The sequence below is a fragment of the Carcharhinus amblyrhynchos genome, chromosome 9, assembly GCF_965287045.1.
Source record: "Carcharhinus amblyrhynchos chromosome 9, sCarAmb.v2.hapA, whole genome shotgun sequence".
NCBI classification, from domain to species: Eukaryota; Metazoa; Chordata; class Chondrichthyes; order Carcharhiniformes; family Carcharhinidae; genus Carcharhinus; species Carcharhinus amblyrhynchos.
Genome location: NC_137332.1, coordinates 18,564,983 through 18,588,525, shown reverse-complemented (window position 1 = coordinate 18,588,525; position 23,543 = coordinate 18,564,983). Strand labels below are relative to the sequence as shown.

The window sequence follows — 23,543 nt, the reverse complement described above, 5'->3', positions numbered from 1 at the left end:
TTACTGGAGAAGGCTATGTGTGGAATGGGTGGAGATTTTAAAAGCCTGTAGGTCTGCAGCATAGGGACCCAACAAGTCAGTCAACTGTCGTTTTCCACATTATTCACCAGTATCGGTGAATTATTGTGATGAAGTTTGGTTTCTCTTTCAGCTTTTGTCTAAAATGTGGTTTCGTGCGTTGTTTTAAATTTTATTGGAGAAATCTTTTAAAATGAAAGTAAAACTGTTTCTTAAGGATCTCTTTGGACTCTTAAAGAAGCACAAATGTGTGTGTTCCATGAGGGATGATCATTGATAGAAAGGATTTAGATTTACTTACTCAAAGTATTAAACTGCCTTCAAAGGAATTTGACCAAATTGAAACATTGTCCTGGGTTTTGAACACATGAATTAGGAGTAGGGCACTCGGTTCCCAGAACCTGCTCCGTTATTGGATAAGATAATGGTTGATCTGATTAGAATCTCAACTTCATTTCCTGCTTGCCTCCAACAACATTTCATCACCTTGCTCATCAGGAATTTATCAAACTCCATTTTAACAACATTCAAAGACTCTGCTTCCACTGCCTTTTGAGGAAGAGAGCGCCAAAAAATCATGACCCTCAAAAGAATTCTCCTCATCTCTATCTGAAATGGGTGACCCCTTATTTTTAAACAGTGACCCTTAGTTCTAGATTTTCCCACAACAGGAAACATCCTTTCCACACCCACCTTGTCGAGACCCGTCAAGATCTTATATGCTCCCATTAAGTCACCTCTTATTCTTCTAAACTCCATGGATACAAGTCAAGCCTGTGCAACTTTTCCTTACAAGACAATTTGCCTCTTCCAGGTCTTCATGTAGTAAACCTTATCTGGACTGCTATCAATGTATTTACATTCTACCTTAAATAAGGCGATCAATGCTGTACAGTACTCCAGATGTGATTGCCAGTGAATAAAAAACTAACCTCCTCAGTCTTTCTTCATAAGACTACCTGCCCGCTTCTGGTAGTAGTCTAGTAAATCTTGTCTGAATTGTTTCTAACGTATTTACATCTTTCGTTAAATAAGAAGACCAATACTGTATGCAATACTCCAGAGATGGTTTCATTAATGCCCTGTACAACTGAAGCATGACCTCATCTACCCTGCTAATCCCCCTGACACCAAGGTTCATTTAGCGTGGCTAATCTATTTAACCTGCACATCTTTGGACTGTAGGAGGAAACCCTCGCAGACATGGGGAAAACGTGCAAACTCCACACAGTCACCCGAGGCCGGAATTGAACCCTGGAGCTGTGAGATAGCAGTGCTGACCACTGTGCCACCCAATTGTTTTGATTTAAACTTTCAGATGATGAAATAAAGGATTATGATTGGATTAAGACAGAAGTGAAAATGAAGAGACCTTTTAAAACAAATTATTTTTCAAAATGACAGTGTGGGACAATTTAGCGTGACCAATCTATCTAATGGTTTGGCTATGCTAAATTGTCCCTTACTGTAACGGGAACTAGCAGGGTAAATCTGTGTGGTTATGGGGATAGGGCCTGAGTGGGATTGCTGTCGGTGCATGCTCGATGGGCCAAATGGCTTCCTTTTGCGTTGTAGGGATTCTATGAAAATGTGGTATTTTGTACCGTAATGGAGAAATTTGGCATTCCACAAATATAAAGTAAGCTACTCTGTGCCAGTGAGAGTGTTGAGAAACAATTATGGAATTAGTATGCTCTTTAAAAACCCAATTACATCTGATTCAGCAAGGTGTAACATTTCAAGGGTTTTTTTTCAGTAAGAGTAGCAGTGTAAGAATGGATATTCTCAGCATTGAATTGGTTTCCCATTGATTGCTATCTAGAGAGGGTGCCTCAACAGCACACACTCTGGAGAAGTGCAGAATCACTGAAAGCAACTTCTGGATTCCCAGATTATCCTATATGTACAGATTTCCAAGGTCAGTTTTAGTAAAGTAATTATGCCAAACACTGATGGGTTTGGCCATCATTACTACTGCAAAACCCAGGCACTAATAGTGCGTTAAATTCTTGGCCTGTTCTCTAAGCTCAGAACCCTGCCCCACTCTCCTTCCTTGATCACTGGGAATCCTGACTTTGCACACAATGTGGAATTAATCTGACGAGATGGATGGAGCTGTCTTGCAACACAAAATGCACTATCCCCAAGATAGAGATATTTTGCTTCTGCCTATGAAAGGCATGAATGAGAAATGGCTCCAGTTGGGTGGTCAGGTGAGTGAGCTCTTTAAAAGTGAAACTAAAATTAGCATATTGCATTACTATAACTGGGAAAATGCAAAGAAAAATTATAAGAGAGAATTACAGGCCTACATATAGATTAAGACCAATTTTTTTAAACTAATATTGAACAATTTAGCATTAAGTGCCAAATCTGTGTGGCGGGAAATCCATTGATATAGACTGAAAGGCTTATGAAATTTGATCAGCTTGTTTTCCATTTGTTAATCTAATTAGAACCTGATCTGCAGCCATGGATTAAACTTGCATCAGCAAGATCTAAGGATTATGTTTTGACATGGAGAGGTTTCTTTTAATCAGATCTCTTCTGATGATTCAGGTAGTTTAGACATTTGGGAAACGGAAGCTTTCCCCTTCCTAAGAAATCAACAAAGGAAAAAAATGTTGGAGATTCCCACTTTTTTTAATTATATCAAAGTTCCCCCTCCCCAATTTCTATACATCATTCTTCGTAGTGAACACAGATGCAAAATATTCATTTAATACCCCACCTGTGTCCTCTGCCTCCACAAACAGATTGCCACTTTTGTCCTTAATGCACCCTGCTCTTTCCCTGGTTACCCTTTTACCCTAAACTCTTTCCCTGGTTACCCTTTTACCCTAAACATACTCATAAAATACCTTAAGATTTTCTTTCATTTTGCCCACCAGTATTTCTTCATGCTCCCACCCTCACCCTTTTGCTCTCCTAATGTCTTGTTTAAGTATCCTCCTGCACTTTCTATACTCCCTCAGGGCGTCTTCCGATTTGAGCTCCTTGTATCTGCCATAATCATCCGTTTTTGCCTTATCCAGTCATGCATATCCCTTGTCATCCAGGGTTCTCTGGACATGTTGGCCCCTGCTTTTACTTTTGTGGGTACATGTTGGCCCTGTACTCGCTCTGTCTTTTTTTTGAATGACTCCCACTGTTCTGATGTGGATTTTCCTACCAGTAGCTACTGCTGTTCTGCTTTGGTCAGATCCTGTCTTATCATATTAAAATTGGCCTTCTGCCCCCAGTTCAGAACCTTTATTTCTGATCCAAATTATCCTTTTCCATAATTACCTTAAAGGGTTATGGTCACTATCACTAAAATGCTCCCTTACTGACACTTCTACCACCTGCCTATCTCCATTCCCTAAAATTAGGTCCAGTACCTCTCTTGTAGGACTTTCTCAGCTCTGGCTCTAAAAGCTCTCTGGATGCATTTTGAGTTCTACCCCTCTGAGTCTTTCACACTTTGAGATTGCAGTCAGATCAACCATGATCTTATTGAATAGTGGACAAGCTCAAGGGGCCGAATGGCTGATTCCTAATTAATACATTTGTATTATTGTCCTTTTGTTCTGAAGGATGATTTTAAGAAGCATCCTATTGTTACAACTATGAGGTTTAGAAAATTCTTATTTTTGGAACTGGTCCTTTAACTTAAGGTAAATTGGAGGGAGTCATGTGAGCTGTTCTGAAATCTACTTACAATAGCCTGGGATCATTAAAGATCAAATGATACTTAGATTATTATACTGAGAAGAAGATGCAGGCCATTCACAATTTACCTTATCGCAGAATTGTTACAATGTGGAAGGAAGCCAGTTATCCCTATAATGTCTGTACCAGCTCCTACCTTCTCTCATGACCCTCCACATTCTTCCTTTTCAAGTAACAAACCTGAAGACAAAGGCAGCAGCCTGTGTGTTTACAGTGAAGACTGAGTCTCCATGTCCTAGAAGAGTTTTCACAATGCCAGGTTCTAAACAGTTGTGTTTTAAACTGACCATTTAGTTTCAAGATGAAAGTGAGTTAGGCATTTAGAGGTAGCTCATTAGAGTTTCTATCTAGATTTAAGGCCTATGTGATTCACATTGCTGTTGTGAAAAATGATAAGGAAGCTATTGTATGATCAGATTACAGGCTTTCCTGAAATATCACTGATAGTGTTTTGGTGTCCGCCTGGATCTGGAAAAGAGGGAGCAGCTAGAGGCCAAAAGAGTCTGTATGATCTGCCATGCAGGAATGCAGGTAGAAGCTCACACTCTGAATCATAGGGAGTTAAAATAAGGCTGGAAGAGTTGCCTAGCTTGGGTGAGAGAAGTCTCCGAGAAAAGAAAACCACACTGTGAAAGAAGGTTTTAAAATTTCAAGAACAACATTAAATCTTCTGGAGCTAGAATGACTTTTGATTGTAAGAATATTGAATGTCTATGTAAAGGACAATGTAAAGTAAACCTGTGAAGTGTGTTTTTTCAGTTGGGCTAAGAATTAGAATGGGGTATTCATTTGGATTTAACTATAAGTTGCCTACAAAGCAAGTGTTTAGTTAGTAGTGTTTTAGTCATTCATTACAGTAAACAGTGGGCAGCACAGTGGTTCGCACTACTGCCTCACAGCGCCAGGGACCCAGGTTCAGTTCCCAGATTTTGTCACTATCTGTGTGGCGCTTGCACATTCTCCCCGTGATCTGTGTGAGTTTCCTCTGAGTGCTGTGGTTTCCTCCCACAGCCCGAAAGACATGCTGGTTAGGTGTATTGACCATGCTAAATTCTCCTTCAGTGTATCCAAACAGGCGCCAGAGTGTGGCTGACTGGGGGATTTTGATAGTAACTTTATTGCAGTGTTAATGTAAGCCTACTTGTGACACAAACAAAATAAACTTTAAATAAATCATAGAATCCTTACAGTGTAGAAAAAGACCATTCAGCCCATTAAGTCAGCACTGACCACACTCCCACCCAGGCCCTAATCCCTTATCCCCACATATTTACTTGTTCTATGGTATGGTGTAAACCCCCCTGACACTAGGGGGCAATTTATCATGGCCAATCAACCTAACCTGCATACATTTGGACTAAATGTAATGAGGCGTGAAATCTTGGATGTGTCATTCAGCTATTTAACTGGAGATCCAAATATCAAATTATCGGCCTGTACATGTCCAAAAAAATGTTTTTGCAAATCATGTATAGTAGTGCAGTTGGACAGTGACTAGTTTTCAGCGCCTGCAAGGAAAAAGCAACATTGTTTTGTAAAAAAACACTGTTGTTTTAAACCAGATGCAAAATAAACATCATGCATGAAGATTTGGGAAGGGAAATTCTAATTTTTACTTTGCATTCAATTAGACTTCACTAGGCTTGTGATATACATAATGTGTGGTTGATGGCTTTTGAACAAGTATTTGTTGTTGAAAGCTTTGTGACCATCAAGCTGCAACTGTATATCCAGAGTTATTTATGTACTGTATGTGTAATCTGTTTCTGTTCATATCTAGATTCAAATCTATAAATAAGCAAAGGCCACAGTACTGGGAATGTTGCTGATCCTATCATCACATTTCTATGCTTATAACGGTTCAATTTCTGGTCCTGCAAGGGTATAAAATAGCAAAATGAATAGTGTTTTATTGCCAAGGCTGTGCACAAATCCAGCAATACTGACTAAGCAAGTCAGAACAGAGAATTGATAGCAATTGATTGTGCTGAAAGTGAAACATTAAATAAAGTGTTGGTACTAAAGAAAGAATTTGTATTTATACAGCACCCTTCATAGCCTTGGGATGTTATGCATACTTTACAGCCAATGAGATAGAGGAGATAGTGGCGTAGTCGTATTGTCACTGGGCTAGTATTCCACAGACTGAGTGTAATACTGTGGATTCAAAAACCCTATCATGGCAGATACTGAAATTTGAATTCAGTAAAAATAAAATCTGGAATTAAAAGGGCCATAACCTCCTGGTTCCTGAAGAATCCCTCTTGCAAGTTCCCATGTTAAGGTTTATCTGGCAATTGTCCAGCAGAGCTGGGAACCATCCAACAAAGTGATTTAAATCGATTGCGTCAGATGGTTTTGCCAGACACTGTGACAGAGCTCTTTCCACCCTTCCCCCATCTCCCCCCCCCCCCCCCCCCCCCCCGCCACGAGCTCCAACTAAGCACCCTACCACCCTCAGTATTACCCACATCTCACTCCCAATCCAAACAAATCTCCTGATGATACTCTCTGGACTGGACCACACCCATTCCTCCCCAACCCCCAACAATGTCCAGACACCTGACACCCCCCCTTCAATGTCCAAACCCTCACCCCTCCTGCCCCAATTTCCAGACCCTTCGTGTCTAGATTCTTCCCACCCCACCCATTCAATGTCTGAATTCCCACCCCCAAATCCCATTTGCTTAACTTAAAAATTTACCTTCTCTCTTTCACTGAAACCTATAAGCTCATCTGGCGTTAGTGATGTAAAAAGGCGGCATGTTCTCATTTGCTTTGCTCCTTTTGCATTTCATTGTAAAGTTTATTTATTAATCACGTCAGGCTTACATTAACACTGTAATGAAGTTGCAGCGAAATTCCCCTAGTTGCCACACTCCAGTGCCTATTCAGGTCAGTGCACCACACCAACACATTTTTCGGACTGTGGGAAGAAACCAGAGCACCTGGAGGAAACCCACACAGACATGGGGAGAAGATGCAAACTCAACACAGACAGTGACCCAAGTCAGGAATCAAACCTGGGTACCTGGTGCTGTGAGGCAGTAGTGCTAACCACTGTACCACTGTGCTGCCCTTGTTTACATGACTAACATGCCTCCTATTTACACCACTAAAGCCAGGTGAGCTTATAGATCCCATTGAAAGGGAGAAGGATAAGTTAATGGGATTATGGGATGGGAACTCAGACACTGGTTGTTGGGAGGTGGGGCAGGGGGAGGCTGTGGATTTAGATATGAGGTCTCCAGAAATTGGGGCAGGAGGGGTGAAGGGCCTGGACATTGAAACAGGGCTGGGGTGCCTGGACACGGCTGGAGCTGGGAATGCACTCGCTACTTCAGTTTCACCCAGCCTGAGTCAGGAAAGTCAGGCGAGACAGGCGCTTTCCATCTCAAGTGCAGGTAAATCACAGATTGCCAATCCAGAGAAGTTACGGGCCAAAGTCTGCTGAATGAAACCATTGTCGATTTTTGTAACAACTCTTCTGGCTCACTGATGTCCTTTAGGGAAGGAAATCTGCTGTCTTTACATCTGACTCCAGATCCACAGCAACGTGGTTAACTCTTAAATGCCCTCTGAAATAGCCAAGCAAGCCACTCAGTTCAAGGGCTCAGCCAGCAACACCTATGAATGACAAATTGTCATATATACTATACAGTGGTGTAATGTTGGAAACGCGACAGACTGGTCCCAGAGCGAGTCCCATAGAATCTGCTGCCACAAAGTGCAGTTGCAGTTTCTTTTTATTCCCAAAGCTAAGAACAGCTGTGAATCAAGAGTTCAAACAATGTTAACATTTGGGTTTATGCAACATTTTACCCCTTAGTGTCAGGGAGATTAGCAGAGTACATATGTGGGGTTAAGGGGATAGGGCCTGGGTGGGATTGTTCTTAATGCAAGCTCGATGGGCTGAATTGCCTCTTTCTGCACTTTAGGGATTCTATTTTGTAACTTTCTAAAGTTTAACATTTTTTGATTGCTAAAAGGTTAGATATTTAACAGTGAGATGGGCGGCTAGTTTCCAGCTTTCCCTCCTTGATACAAAGTAGGTCAAAGTGGAGGTGCTGCTGATGGGGTTTAAAATTCACTCTGCTCCCTTGAGGACTCTGTGCCCAGATGACATCTTTGGTCTCTTCTTCGCTCTTGCTGCCAGTGGTGAGTATTTCAGCAAGGCAGTGGGATGCCATTCTGATGAGGGGTGGCAGTAGCAAGCATGTGACACTCCTCTTAACTGGATATTGGTAAGAACAGGCACTTCAGCCTACCAAACCTGCACTGACACATAAAACCTCTAAACTAAAGAGCTTTTGCCTCTACATGGTCTGTATCCCTCTATTCCCTGCCTATTCATGTATCTTTCAAGCTCCCTCTTAAACATTGCTATTGTATCTGCTACCACGTCCTCCGGCAGTAACATTCCAGGCACCACCCTCTATGTAAAATCTTGCCTTTCACATCTCCTTGGAGTGGCACAGTGGTTAGCACTGTTGCCTCACTTACCAGTTTTTTCCAACAAGTGGAATGGCTTTATTGGGTATGGAAGATATGTGTGGCATTGTGAACATCTTACGTTCCCTGCTCCAGTTAGATCATTAAACCTCTTTTGGCACTGTTCCTGCTCTGCTCGCCATGACTAGGTTAGCACCGATGCTCACAGTGTCAAGGACCTGGGTTCGATTCCGGCCTTGGATGACTGTGTGTGTGCGTGTATGTGCATGTACATGTGTGCATGTGGTATTTGGACATTCTCTCTGTCTTTGCATGGGTTTCCTCCAGTTCTGCCCCTTCCAGAACACGCAACTCACACTCTCCCAAAACATGTCTAAGCGTGAGACGATTGTGGTCCAGACCATGCCAGTTAGACTGAAATGGATCGCTCTGGTTTTCCCGCCGTTTTTTGGGGAAAATTTGCCCACTATCTCTATTCTTGTAAATGGTCTGTCCTGTAAATTCCATCATTTTAGGGGAAGTGATGACTGTGATATCTCCTTGTGCGTGGCTAAAGCTTCATGATTGGTTTCCAAATATGAACGATGGATCTCAGTCTAAATATGTTAATACATTAACCAGTATTAAGGCAGTGCTAAATTAATACAGTATTGTTAAATACTTTGCAAATTGTAGGTCAACGTTAGCATAATTGCTGGACATTAATTCAGGCGGCAGAGCCTAGACTCTCAATCTTTCTGATAAGTAGAAAACAGGAGCACCCGGAGGAAACGCACGCAGACACGGGGCAAACGTGTAGACTCCACACAAGCAGCGACCCAAGCTGGTTATCGAACCCGGGTCCCTGGCACTGTAAGGCTTTTGAAACCATTGGTAACTAACCAACATAGTTTAGTTCAAAGCCAAGAATCTTTGGCTTATTTAACAAGGCAGGGATACTCCTCCTTAACTGGAGGTTAAACTGAAGGAGTATCTCTGCCCTGTTAAATACCAAGCCTTTTTCTCACGCCTGGATGAGCACTGTGTATTTGATACCACAAGAGCTTCCCACAGATTAAACAGTGTTCCAGTCTTGGCCTGATTGAGAATGTTTACAGCATCGAGACTTTTTGAAGTGAAAAGAAGGGATCATGTAATAACGCTTGGCTGAGCATATTGCAAATACTCAGACATCATAGATTGTATGCAAGCATCACGATTCTGTTTGTTGTGAATCCATGCTGTACTGAATGTCAGTTCAGCAACACTGTAAATTTCAAAACCAGGTAGTTCAATAATCGACTAAGTGCAAATCAATTATTAATGTACTGTCAGCAGCACCCTTACAGATATGCTCTGACTACGTCCATTAAGCAGGCAGATCAATGCACAGGTTATTCATATCTGTGACATTGGTATGAAAGTTCTTGACTTTGAACTAAATTGTTAGTTGGTTACCAATGGTTTTGAAAGCCTCACAGCGCCAGGGATCCAGGTTCGATAACCAGCTTGGATCACTGTCTATGCAGAGTCTGCACTTTCTCCCCATGTCTGCATGAGTTTCCTCCAGTTTCTCCCCACAGTCCAAAAGATGTGCTGGTTAGGTGCATTGGCCATGCTAAATTCTCCCTGTGTACCTGAGTGTGGCACCGAGGGGATTTTCACAGTAACTTCATTGCAGTGTTAATGTAAGCCTACTTGTGATACTAATAAATAAACTTAACCTCACTTATGCACTAAATAATTCTTCAGTCTCCAGTGTGCCAAAATAGTATCGCCATAATGAAGGAAGAATACTTACTGCAGTTCTGAAATAACTTGCAGCAAATGCTGAGACCAAGCAGATATCAGAAACTGTACCACACATTGAACTAAAGTGCCTGAATGTAAGTGGGAAAAGCACAGGTTTCCCAGGATCCTGAAATCCTACATGGAGATTCTGGCTGGAACTTTACCGACACGTCTGTCCACTCGAGGCCCGTAAGATCACGCCCGAGGACAACGGAGGATGCTGTTCTGCGAATCTCAGGCACCCCGATTTCAGGGCGGGTATGCCAGTAAAATCAAGGCCTCTAAGTCTAAAACATAATCAGTTTTCTTTTTATGTCTGTCATCTGATTTCTGTATTTACTGATTTATTCCATAATTGAGTTTGGTTATTGCATTCTGCAGTAATAACACTGCTTTCCTTTGAACAGCTGAAACTGTCTTAGAAAATTAAAAAATGAATTTGTCAATATTTGCAGATTACTATAGAGATGAAAGACTCGCATTGATGCTGCAGCATTTCATATCTCTCAGAAACAAACTGACGTTCACTGCTGGATTTGAAATCAGATTCCTGAGGCTCACTTGTGGGGGTACGCAAATTGCATTTGTCACTTAGCACATTTGGCAGATGAAGCTGTGCTGTGGATTAAACAATTTGTAAGAAATTGCTGTTGCCATTATTTCAACATTCATTTTTCAACTTTCTTCAAATAACACAAAGGAGTTTGAAACAAAAACAGAAAATCACAGCAATTTTGACAGCATCTGTGATGAAAGAACAGAGCCAACGTTTTGAGTCTGGATAATCCTTCATCACGAAGGAGTTCCATTGTTATTTTCACATACTAACATTTTGCAGCACCATACATCCCATATGAGTCTAAAAACAATTCTCTTTAGTGATATAAAGTGATTTTTAGACTGAGACAATAATTGAAATTATGTGAAAACTGATTGACTTTGCACTTCTTGTTTTTCTTTTCACCACTTAATTTTCGTGGTAGATTAGTGATTACTTTCTCTGCTTTGTTTTCCGCATATGTATATACATGTGTGTGTGTTTGTTCCTTTTTGCCTGCTCAGCAGGTATTCATTTCATTGGCTTTATATGTTATTGCTGCTCGCCACTCATCTAATATTTCCACCTCAGCTCCCATGCCACAATTTTCCGTTGTTTGGGAGTTAGTTACATACCTGAGGGACTGCTGATTTTAATGAGCTGCTGGCAGCTTAATGTTCATTCAATATAAAGACCAACATTACTCCTTCAACTAACCATCAAACACAGGTTAGCTGTTTAAGCTTGAAGGTTTATTTATTAGTGTCACAAGAAGGCTTACATTAACACTGCAATGAAGTTACTGTGAAAATCCCCTAGTCACCACGCTCCAGCGGCTGGTTGGGTACGCTGACGGAGAATTTAGCTTGGCCAATGCTTAATCTGTGACGAGAGAATAGAGTCAACGTTTCGAGTCTGGATGATCCTTTGTCATGAAGGAGTTTCGTTGATACTTTCACATACTAACATTTTGCAGCACCGTACATCCCACATGAATCTAAAAATGAGTGACGTACTACAGCTTGGGGCAACTGTAACAGAAGCGCAATGGGGCAGGCTGCTGTCTAAGACATATCGGCCACAGTGAACTGAGGGGAAGTGGATTATTTAGAACCCTCTCAAACCAGATGACTCACATTAAATGGTGGATATTGCTTGTATCACAATTGTATGGAACCACTTTAGTGTACAACTCTGTCTTAGACAGTGACCTTCCCCATTATGCCTCTATGACTGCTGCCCCAAGCTATAGTGTGTCCCTCTGCACATAGTCCTGAGCTTTGGAATGTGCCAGTCTGCAACATTCAGTCAGGGGCAGCCCTTTGCACTGGAAGACAAACAAGTTTTAGATGGACCAAAGAGTATCTTTCACTGAGTTGATGATCCTCCAGCAACAGCTGACGCTTGTTTCAGTGTGCGACCCTGGGAGCAGCCCATAGAGCACAGAGGCCTGCATCACAGAGCTGCTTGGGATGAACCTCATCAGGAACCACCTCATCTTTCTCCAGACTTTCTTTGCAAAAGCACATTCCACAATGAGGTGGACACAGACTCTTCCCCACCACAGTCACCTCGAGGGCCATGTGCAGATGGGGATGAGACTACAGGTGTGTTGGAAGGATCTGAAGGGGAGGGCATTTTCCATCACTAGCCAAGCTAGGTCTTGGCATTTGTTTGAAAGTTCTTGACAGATATGTGGTTTGCACTGAGGCAACACATGATTGGGATATTTTAAAAAGGGGTTTAAGTTGGAGGAGAAAGATCACAATCCAAAGCTGCCAAACTCAAATTTGTAACATGCCCAACCGGAAGATGAGATGCTGCTCCTTCAACTAGTGTTGGGCTTCACTGGAGCATTGCAGCAGGTGAAGGATGGGCATGAGAGCAAGGTGCTGGGTTAAAATAGCAAAGGACAGGAAGGTCAGGGTTATGCCTATGGACTGAGCAAAGGTGGACTGAGCAGAGGCGTTCTACAAAGCAGTCACCCAGTCTGCGTTTATTCTCCCTGGTATAGAGGAGGCCGCATTGGGAGCAGCAAATATAAACCAAATTGAAGAAGGTGCAAGTAAAATGCTGCTTATCCTGAAAGGAATATTGTGCGGAGGGTGTGGAGAGTCTGCAGAAGGATCTAGATAGGCTGGGCGAATGGGCCAGGAAATGGCAAATGGAATTTAATGTTGGCAAGTGTGAGGTGGTCCACTTTGGTAGGAAGAATGGTAGGAAGGACTATTACTTACGTGGCGAAAAACTGCAGCAGGCGACGGTGCAGAGGGACCTCGGGGTCCTTGTGCATGAGTCGCAAAAACCCAGCCTGCAGGTGCAGCAGGTGGTCAGGAAGGCGAATGGGATGCTGGCCTTCATAGCGAGGGGGATTGAATATAAAAGTAGGGAGGTCTTGCTGCAGCTGTATAGGGCATTGGTGAGGCCGCAGCTGGAGTACTGTGTGCAGTTTTGGGCGCCGCACCTGCGCAAGGATATTTTGGCCTTGGAGGGAGTGCAGAGGAGGTTTACTAGGCTGATACCGGAGTTGAGGGGGTTGAGCTATGAGGAGAGGCTGAATAAACTAGGCTTGTACTCGTTAGAGTTTAGAAGAATGATGGGAGATCTCATTGAGACGTATAAGATGATGAATGGGATGGATAGGATAGAGGTGGAGAGACTCTTCCCGCTCAAAAAAGACAGTAGGACTAGGGGGCACAGCCTCAAGATAAAGGGGAGGTGGTTTAGAACGGAGTTGAGGAGGAACTTCTTCACTCAAAGGGTGGTGAATATCTGGAATTCTCTGCCCGTTGAAGTGGTGGAGGCTGCCTCGCTAAATATTTTTAAGAAGCGGGTTGATGGGTTTTTGATAAGAGAGGGGATTAAGGGTTATGGGGAGAGGGCGGGAAAGTGGAACTGAGCCACGACAGATCAGCCATGATCTTATTGAATGGCGGGGCAGGCTCGAAGGGCCAGATGGCCTACTCCTGCTCCTATTTCTTATGAAACCTCGCACAATGAGGAGGGAAGAGGTAAAGAGGCAGATGTTGGACATTCTGCGATTGTAAGGGAAAGTGCTGTGGAAAGGGGATGGGGAGTTTGGAGGGATGGACCAGGGTGTCTTGGAGAGAGCAGTCCCTGTGGAATGCTGAGGGGGGGTGGGTGAGGGGAAGATGTGTTTTGTGGTAGCATTGTGCTGGGGCTGGTGGAAATGGAGGAGGATGGAGGGCAAGAAGAACCTGAGCTGTGATTCTCCCATCCCACTGCACTAATTTTTTAGCACAGTGGGTTGGAAGAATCCCGCGTTGGTCAATTTGCAGGGCTTGCGTGTGCATTCACGCCCCAACTGTGTCTCCCATCGCTGGATTTCCAGTTGCATCTGCTCCGTGCTGGAAATCAGCAGGAAGATCAGGAAATAGTTTAAATTTTCAGTTCCATGTAACTTAAATGAGATTTGCAGGCCTGGGACTGGAGTCCCTGGACCCGCGAGCCTCTCGTACCACGCCAAAGTTTATCACTCCAGCAGGGATTACAGTAACTCCCCACTTTTGGAGAACTAGTGGCCTGACCCCTTCTGGAGTGACGGGTGGGTAATCGGGGCTCCCCACAAGTTGGGCAGCAGGGTGTGGTGCCCCCGGGCATGGGCACAGTGCCAGCCTGGGCCCCCTGGTATTGCCGAAAGGACAAAGTGCCAATGCCTGGGAGGCACCTTGGCACTTTGCCTATTGGGCATGGGACAGTGCCAAGGGGGTGGGGCCTATTGGGCCAGGGTCTGAGGGGGCTGGGGCAATTGGTGGGAGTGGGGGTGTCTCACTGCCACTCTGCAGTTGGGATTGCTGGGAGAAGGAGGGAGGCCAATGATTGGGCTGGGGGGGGGCAACTTGCTGGGAGAGGGTGGCACTACTGAGGGTTGGGGAGAGATCAGGACTGTGTGGAGGGGTACTTCTGGAGATTGCAGCGGGACGGGGGGAGAGGGGTGGCGGTCGGGGCTGGTCCCAGGAATGGTCAGGAGCCAGCTATTAGGCCATGGGGGGGGGCAGAGGGCTGGCGATGTGGAGGTCGTGGGAGCAATCGCGCTGGCCAGCAATCGGGGAGGCTGTCAGTGCAGGGCTACTGACAGATCGGCGCGTGCACAGAGGTCCGTTGGTTTCAGCCTCTCCAGTGGGAATAGGCCCTGCCCCCTGAAATTTAATGATACTCGAGCTATGGCCTCTGCAGGGCATAAACAGACACAACTCAATATGCAAGATAATGTCTTTACAGGTAATCAAGTCTTAAAGGTACAGACAATGTGAATGGAGAGAGAGAGCCAAACACAGTTTAAAGAGGTGTGTTTTGTCCTGTTTGTGAACACAACTCCTCACTCACCTGAAGAAAGAGCGAGACTCCGAAAGCTTGTGCTACCGAATAAACCTGTTGGACTTTAGCCTAGTGTTATGAGACTCCTTACTGTGCCCACCCCAATCCAACGCTGGCATCTCCACATCATGGCCTCTGAGGCGTACAGAGTGTGGGACACTCTTGTCTGAACTCTCACTGAAAAAAAAGCTTTCATTCCTCCAGTTTTTCACTCAAATTTGCTACTTGGAATTTTTTTGGGAGAATTCCACCCCTTGTTATAACAGGCGAATAAAGCAGGAAAGTGTCAACTGAGGACATTATTTGAGCTCAAAGCAGAGACAAGTCAGGGCATGTTGTGATTAATCACCTTAGTGACTATATAAAAGAAGAGTTCTTGGAACACGCAATAAATGCTACAACCCAGGAACAACCGTTGCAGGAAGAAAACCTTGGATTTGGAGCTCAAAGAAGAAAAAGACATCTGTATCAAGTGACTGAAGCTTGGCCAGCTCCCTCACCTGTGCAGGTAATACCTAGACCTCAGTAGCGAACCTGAGTCATCTCTACTATATTCCCAGAAATCGTGATTAAGCTAGTTCTTCTGAAAAAAGTAGAGTTCCACTAAATTTCAGTGCCTTCATTTTATCTACCTAAGCCGATCGTGCAGGGTCTTGGTCAACACTATCATGATTCTGGGAAGGAGGTGAAAGAGTGAGGGTCGATGTGTGGGAAATGGGTTGAGCCCAGTTGACAACAGAGTTGGGCAGGGGAACCTTAATTAAGAAAAAAAGCAGACATGGTGAAGAGCTGTAGTCAGGGTAGCCTTGGGAGTTGGTGGGTTTATAATGAATATTGATCGTCAGCCTATCACCAGAAATAGAAACACAGAGGCCAAGGAACACCAGCCATATAAATACTAAGTCACTGACCATCCTGACTTGAAACTATATCACTGTTCCTTCACTGTCACTGGCTCAAAATCCTGGAAATCCCTCCCTATCAGCACAATGGGTGTGCCTACACCACGTGGACTGTAGCAAGTCACCACCATCTTCTCAGTGGCAAATGGAGATGGGCAATGAATGCTGGCTTGGGCAGTGACACCCACCCACATCTTGTGAAAGAATACAAAAAGATTGAGTTTGTGACCACCTGAGAAACAGCAACCTTGCCTACCAGCCTTTACTCTGGGTTGCTTTGTAGTTGTAGATGAATTCTTGAGTTGCCAGCTTTATTGAGTTTTATAGGTTAACAATGTGTACCCATAATGACGCACAGAGGCTGTAAGAAGGGGTACTGTTGTATTACAGTGTGGAAGAGGCCATTCAGCCCATCTTATCTGCACCAACTGTCCAGATGAGACTTTTGTTGGCAACACAGTGGCGCAGCAGTTAGCACTGTTGCCTCACAGAACCAGGGACCCAGGTTCAATTCCCAGCTTGGGTCACTGTGTGCAGTTTGCACGTTCTCCCCGTGTCTGTGTGGATTTGCTCCCAGAGTCTGAAAGACATGCTGGTTTGACCTAAACAGGCGCCAGAGTGTGGTGACTAGGGGAATTTCACAGTAACTTCATTGCAGTGTTAATGTAAGCCTACTTGTGAGTAATAAATATATTTTAACTTTACTGGTGCCATTCTCCTGCAGACTATTACATTTCAGATATACAGTGAATTCCCTCTTGAATGCCTCAATTGAACCTGGCTCCACCATTCTCAGGGAATGCATTCCAGACCCAAACTACTTGCTGTGTGATTTTCTCTATCATATCATTTTTCCTTCTTATGCCAATCGTTTTAAATGTGTGTCCTCTCATTTGCAACCCATTTACAATGAGGAACAGGTTCTCCCGATCTACTCTGTCTAGCCCCTTCGTGGTTTTGAACATCTTTATCTAATTTAGTCTAAACTTCCAAGGACTTATCTCCAAGGACAACAGTTCCAACCCTCCAATCTATGTTCATTATTAAGTTATGATATGGAGATGCCAGTGTTGGACTGGGGTAAACACAGTAAGAAGTCTCACACCACCAGGTTAAAGTCCACCAGGTTTATTTGGTAGCAAATGCTACTAACTTTCGGAGCTCTGCTCCTTCGTCAGGTGAGTGGGAGTTTCTTCCCACAGTGGAACTCCCACTCACCTGACCAAGGGGCAGGGCTCCTAAAGCTAGTGGCGTTTGCTACCAAATAAACCTGTTGGTCTTTAACCTGGTGTTGTGAGACTTCTTACTACATTATTAAATTGGCAGACTTTGCTAAATAATCTGTTTTTGCAAGGTATACTCTTCACTGGATTAAGAAAACCATTTCTCCCCCGACAGATCATCTGCTGTTCTCTGCCTAACGCGATTTCGAATTGTGCCACACAGGGTCCCGCCGATACCCCGTAGTATGAAGTGCAGCTGCGCGGAGTTTGATTGACAGTTGATCCGGATCAAGTGCTGCGGAGTGCGGCTGCGCAGGGTTTGATTGACAGATACTCTGGATCTGAGTGCTGCGGAGTGCAGCTGCGCGGTGTTTGATTGACAGGTAGTCCGGATCTCTGCTGCGGAGTGCGGCTGCGCGGGGTTTGATTGATAGCTGCTCCCAGGCTGAATGGATTGGTGTTGCGGAGCTGGAGCTGTGCTGTTTGCTTCCATTTTCATCGCGACAATTCTGCTGGTTTGCAGGAGAAATGAAGCTGGCAAAGCGGGTGGGCAGCGCACGGTCAGCGTCCTGGTGGCGCTGGGTTCTGGTAAGTTGACTTGAGCAGGAAGACAGCCAGGATGAGAGCTGTTGCCGTCTCTCCATCTTTGTAAAGGAAAGGGAACCCGGAAGTGATTGCAGTTCCTGCAAATATAAGCATTGAAGTCAGTGTTTGGGAACACAGAAAAAGGCAATTGCACGCTGATCCATGCTGTAAAATAAAACATTTAGAATTGCATGTTCCTGACTAATGCTTGCAATGAATGTCTGAACTGTTTGCAGAATAATATTGTATAAACATCAATTTAAAGTTTACTAGTGTCACAAGTAAGCTAACATTAACAATGGAATGAAGTTACTGTGAAAATTCCCTCGTCGCCACTTTCCGGTGCCTATTCGGGTACACTGAGGGAGAATTTAGCATGGTCAATGCACCTAACCAGCACGTCTTCTGGACGGCGGAAGGAAACCAGAGCACCTGAGGGAAACTGGGGCAGACACGGGAAGAACGTGCAGACTCTGCACAGACCGTGACCCATGTGGGAATTGAACCCAGGTCCCTGGCATTGCTAATCACCGTGTCACCCCTCATCACTGGGGGCAATGAGGGATTATGACATCACAGATATTGGGAGCTGACGATCAGAAAGCAGTGATGTGGAGTTGCTAGCGTTGAACTGGGGTAAGCACAGTAAGAAGTCTTGCAACACCAGGTTAAAGTCCAACAGATTTATTTGGTAGCACTAGCTTTCGGAGTGTTGCTCCTTCAGGTGACTGAAGAGTTGCGTTTACAAACAGGACATACGTAAACACAGACTCAATTTTCAAGATGATGGTTGGAATGCAAGCCTTTACAGGTGCAGACAACGCAAGTGGAGAGAGGGCCAAGCACAGGTTAAAGAGATGTGTATTGTCTCAATCCAGGACAGTTAGTGAGATTTTGCAAGCCCAGGCAAGTTGTGGGGGTTGCCAATAGCGTAACATGAACCCAAGATCCCTGTTGAGGCCATCCTTATGTGTGCAGAACTTGGCTAACAGTTTTTGCTCACCGTTCAGAAAACAATACAGCAATCTTTCATTTTTAACTCGTAAACGTAGAAAGCACATTTCATTTTTAACATAAGTTGTGATATTTATACTTATGCTTAACTGCAAGGAAATGATTAACTCTCATCTCCTCCACACTCCTGTTTCTCTTAAAAGACACCTAGGGGTGATAAATAAGTGTTGTGGTTCAGATATGGGTGTCAGTGCATGCTCCTATTCTGAAATGGTGTTTGGAAGCTGTCTCACTTGAGTGCATCAGTATTATCAAAACTTGTTTCTGACCAGCTCAGGAGGTTGAATTAAGGGGAGCCAGTTTGCAAAGATGAGGTGGAGTGAACTGACCCGGGTTCAGTTCCCAGCTTGAGCCAATGTCCGTGCGGAGTCCCTCGCGTCTGCCTGGGATTCCTCTGGTTGCTCCAATTTCCTCCAATGGTCTGAAAGATCTGTTGATTAGGTGCATTGGTCATGCTAAATTCTCCCTCAGCGTACCTGAACAAGTGCCAGAGTGTGGTAACTACGGGATTTTCACAGGAACTTCATTGCAGTGTTAATGTGAGTCTACATCAATAAATAAACTTAAACTCATATGTTGAAATTAGGATCAGAAATAGCCAATTCAGCCTTTCGAGCCTGCTCCACCATTCGATCAGATCATGACTGATCTCCCCCTAGTCTCAAATCCATCTTCCCACCTGTCCCCCATATCCCTTTAACTCTTTTTTTAAAAACCGAAATATATCTATCTCCTTCTTGAAACCATTTAATGATTCAGATTCCACCGTGCTCTGGGGCAGCGAGTTCTACAAATTCACCAGCCTCTGAGAGAGGTAAACCGGCGGGGAACTCAGGAAAATTGCAATTACCAGGCAAGCAGTGAATTCTCTGGATCTGCAGTTCTCGGACAGACTATTCCCTGCTTGTTCACCTCCCCAAGCTTCTTTGCTATGCCGTATGGGCTACTAACTGGGCTTGTAGCGGTTGGCCCCAGATCGTTAAGAGCACCAGCGCTTAGTCTCCGAGCTGAAAGGTTCGGGCCCTGATGTGTTTGTCTGTCTGATTTTTCATTGCTATTTGAGGAATTTTTTTTGAGCTCTATTTCAGGTGAGTTGCTCACGGACCATGGCTGTGTAGTTTAAGGTGGCGATTTCCTCCTACTGTTCTAAAAGTCTCTCCTTGACTACTTTCAGAGGAGCTTTCCTTTAATGTTGTAAAACTGGTGGACTCATTGGCTAAGCCTCTGATAGTCCTTTATCCCAGTCCTGGGTTACTAATGGTAATATACTCTGCGGTTTTAGGGTCTAAAGATACCATTCTAGGACCCCTTTGCCACGGCAGGGGTTACACTGAAGACTTCAGCTGAGTCACACCCAGGTCACACATGACTTCCCAAACACTTGAGATTCAAAATTAGAGCTCTAATTGGACTGGATCTCAGTGGCCATTCCATTACCAGGAAAGTATTGTGGGGTTTTTAAATATTCTCTTTTGAATTCATTTGTGAAATATGGGCATCACTGGCTGGCCAGTATTTATTGCCCACCTCTAGTTGCCCTTGAACTGAGTGGCTTGCTAGGCCATTTCAGAGCGCAGTTGAGAGCCAACCACATTGCTGTGGCACTTGAGTCACCTGACCAGCTAAAGGCTGCAGATTTCCTTTCCTAAAGGACATTAGTGAACCAGATGGGTTTTTCTGACAATTGACAATAGTTTCACGGTCATGAGTAGATTCTTAGTTTTTCATTATTTTTAAATTCAAAGAAAAGTAGAATTTCTACAGTGCAGAAGGAGGCCAATAGGCCCATCGAGCCTGTACCGACAACAATCCCACGCCAGACCCTATCCCACTGATCTCACGTATTTACCCTGCTAACCCCCTGACACTAAGGAGCAATTTAGTATAGCCAATCAACCTAACCCACACATCTTTGAAGTGTGGGAGGAAACCGGAGCACTTGGAGGAAACCCATGCGGGCACAGGAGAACGTGCAAGCTCCACACAGACAGTCACTTGAGGGTGAAATTAAACCCGGGTCCCTGTAAGGCAACAATGCTAACCACTGTGCCACCATGCTGCCATCTGCCACGGTGGGATTCAGACCTGGGTCCCCAGAACATTAGCTGACTTTCCGGATTAATAATTTAGCGATAATACCACTCGGCTATTCCTGCCCTGGTAACTTCCTCACTATTTGGTAGATATAGTTCTTGGGGAAATGACCTTTGAGAAGCAGGGAGCAACATCCATGATGGTAAGGATATACTGGTAGCCCTCTTTTGGCAGGGGCCCCACATGGTCCATTAGCATCTCGCTGAATACTTCCCCCAAACGGAATGGAAAAATGCTATTTGGAGATAAGGTTCTGTCAATTAAGATCATCCATTCGGAGCAGCTGACCAGACTCGGTTCTGTTGCTGAGCTATCGCACAACCTCAGTGACTCAATTTTAAATGAAAAGGAATGAGCTACTTACCGCTGCGAACGTCATGTGAGATGTTTGTGGGCGAGATTAGATAGTTGAAGGATGCTAGGACTTATTGTGGCCTTTCACAAAATAAATATTGTGCCTTTCACATAGTCAGGATGAGAATCAAGGGTTATGGGGATAAAGTGGAGTTAAGGATTATCATATTCACCATGATCTCATTGAATGGTGGAGCAGACTCAATGGGCCAAATGGCCTATTTCTTCATTATCATATGGTTACATTAATCTATTCTGTGTACGTCTTCAAATGTAAATGACATCTGTCATACTCATTGACCCTACTGCCAGATTTTAAGGTTTTTTAAAGTTTATTAATTAGTGTCACAATTAGGCATACATTAACACTGCAATGAAGTTACTGCGAAAAACCTCTCTTAACATGTTTTGTCTAGTTTCTAGTCTAGGTTCTGCCCCTCGACACCATTTGAGACATAGGCCGGACCTCTACCACCTCACCCACTGCGGACTTGGCATGGGCGAGGGAAATCTCCATTGATCTCAGGCGGGAATTTCCAGTCTTGCCCAACTGAGGTTGTAAAATCCCACCCAAAGCGTCATCTTTGAAATGTATGCTGACAAGACCCAGCTCCCTCTCACCACCCCTCTGGACCCCTCCACTGTCTCTGGTCTCTCGTGCTGCTTGTTTGACAACCGGCATTGAGCAGGAATTCCCTCCAGTTAAATTTGGGAAGTTTGAAGTCGTCGTCTTTGGTCCCCCAAGACAAACACTTCCCTAGCTATCAACTCCATACTCCTCCCTGAGAACTCTCTGTACCTAAACTACACGGTTAGCGAGCTCTACTTCCTGTCTGATCTTGAGCTAAGCTTCCATCTCACACCAGTCCATCACCTCCAAGACTTCACTCTCTTAACCTGCTTACCCCAACATTCCTCTCTGGTGTCTGTGCTTGTCTGATTCTGGCCTTGTGTACGTTCCCCCATTTGAATCACTACCAGTTTCAGCCATACCATTCGCTGTCTGGACCTTAAACTTTAAAACTTTCTCCCTAAGCCACAGAATGTAAATAAGCACTTGTGTTTATTTAGGAACTTTCATGAGCACAGGATGCCCCAAGTCCATTTGTAGCCAATGAAGTACAGTTAGTGTGCAAATATGCTGCAGCCAGCTTGCACATAGCAAGCTTCCACAACAACGTGTTCATGAAAAATTGACATGGGAACAGATTTACAAATTAAGAGCAGGAGTAGGCCATTTGGTCCCTCGAGCCTGCTCCGCCATTCAACAAGATCCCGGCTGATCTGTGACCTCAACTCCACATTCCTGCTTACCCCAATAACCTTCCGCACCCCACCCCAGCCTTGTTAATGAAGAATCTATCGAGCTCTGCCTTGAAAATATTCAGACTCTGCTTCCACTGCCATTTGAGAAAGAGCACTCCAGATTCTCACCACCCTCCGAGAGAAACAATGCCTCATCTCTGTCTTAAATGAGTGACTCATTTTTAAACAGTGACCCCCCCCCCACCCAATTTCTAGATTCTCCCACAAGGGGAAACATCCTTTCCACATCCATCTTGTCAGAACCTTCTATGTTCCAATCAAGTTGCCTCTTACTCGTCTGAACTCCAGGGGACATGAGCCTAACCTTTCCTCATCAGACAACCTGCCCATTCCAGGTATTAGTCCAGTAAACCTTCTTTGAACTGCTTCCAATGCATTTACATCCTTGCATAAGGTGACCACATAAGGGGTGGCACTGTGGTTAGCACTGCTGCCTCACAGCACCAGGGGCCCGGGTTCAATTCCTGGCTTGGGTCACTGTCTGTGCAGAGTCTGCACATTCTCCCCATGTCTGCATGGGTTTCCTCCAGGTGTTCTGGTTTCCTCCCACAGTCTGAAAAACATGCTGGTCAGGTACATTGGCCATATTGAATTCTTGTTCAATGTACCCAAACAGGCGCTAGAGCGTGGCAACTAGGGGATTTTCACAGTAACTTCATTGCAGTGTTAATGTGAGCCTACTTGTGACAATAAATAAACTAAAAAAAATTACTGTCCACAAGATCTTGTCAATGCCCTGTCTAACTGAAACATAACCTCCATGCTTCTGTATTTAATTCCCCTCGCAATAAACAATAATATTCTATTAGCCTTTCCTGATTATTTGCAGTACCTTCAACACGCAGGAGAACACCCAAATGGTGTCCTTTTTTGTCCATGTTTCCCTTACTGATTAAAAATCTCAGCCTTGAGTGTACTTAATGATAACAGGACCATCCCTCCACTTATTTGTAGCTTCTGTTCTTGTGATGTTGATTGAGGGATAAATCTTTGGTATGATATGGGGGATAACTCCCCTGCACTTTGAAATTGTGCCACAGGATCTTTTATGTCCACCAACAGGGCCGAAAAGGCCTTTTTTAGTGTCGCATCTGCAAGATGGCACCTCTGACAGTGAAGCATGCCCTCAGTACTGCACTAGAGTGATAAACTAATATGCAGAGTGGACCGAGTAAGCCCAAAACCCCACCGCCTGGTTTGGTCTGAAAACCAATTCAA

General features: G+C 44.3%; 1 protein-coding gene across 1 annotated transcript in view; it reads left to right on the top strand.

Moving 5' to 3' along the window:
• The first annotated feature begins 17,372 nt into the window (after positions 1-17,372).
• Positions 17,373-23,543, top strand: part of alg14 (ALG14 UDP-N-acetylglucosaminyltransferase subunit) — a 94,970-nt gene continuing 88,799 nt past the window's right edge. Inside the window, exon 1 of the mRNA XM_080195269.1 lies at positions 17,373-17,540. Within this exon, the coding sequence (XP_080051395.1) occupies positions 17,402-17,540 (139 nt within the window). The 5' untranslated portion in view covers positions 17,373-17,401. The remainder of the gene's footprint in view (positions 17,541-23,543) is intronic.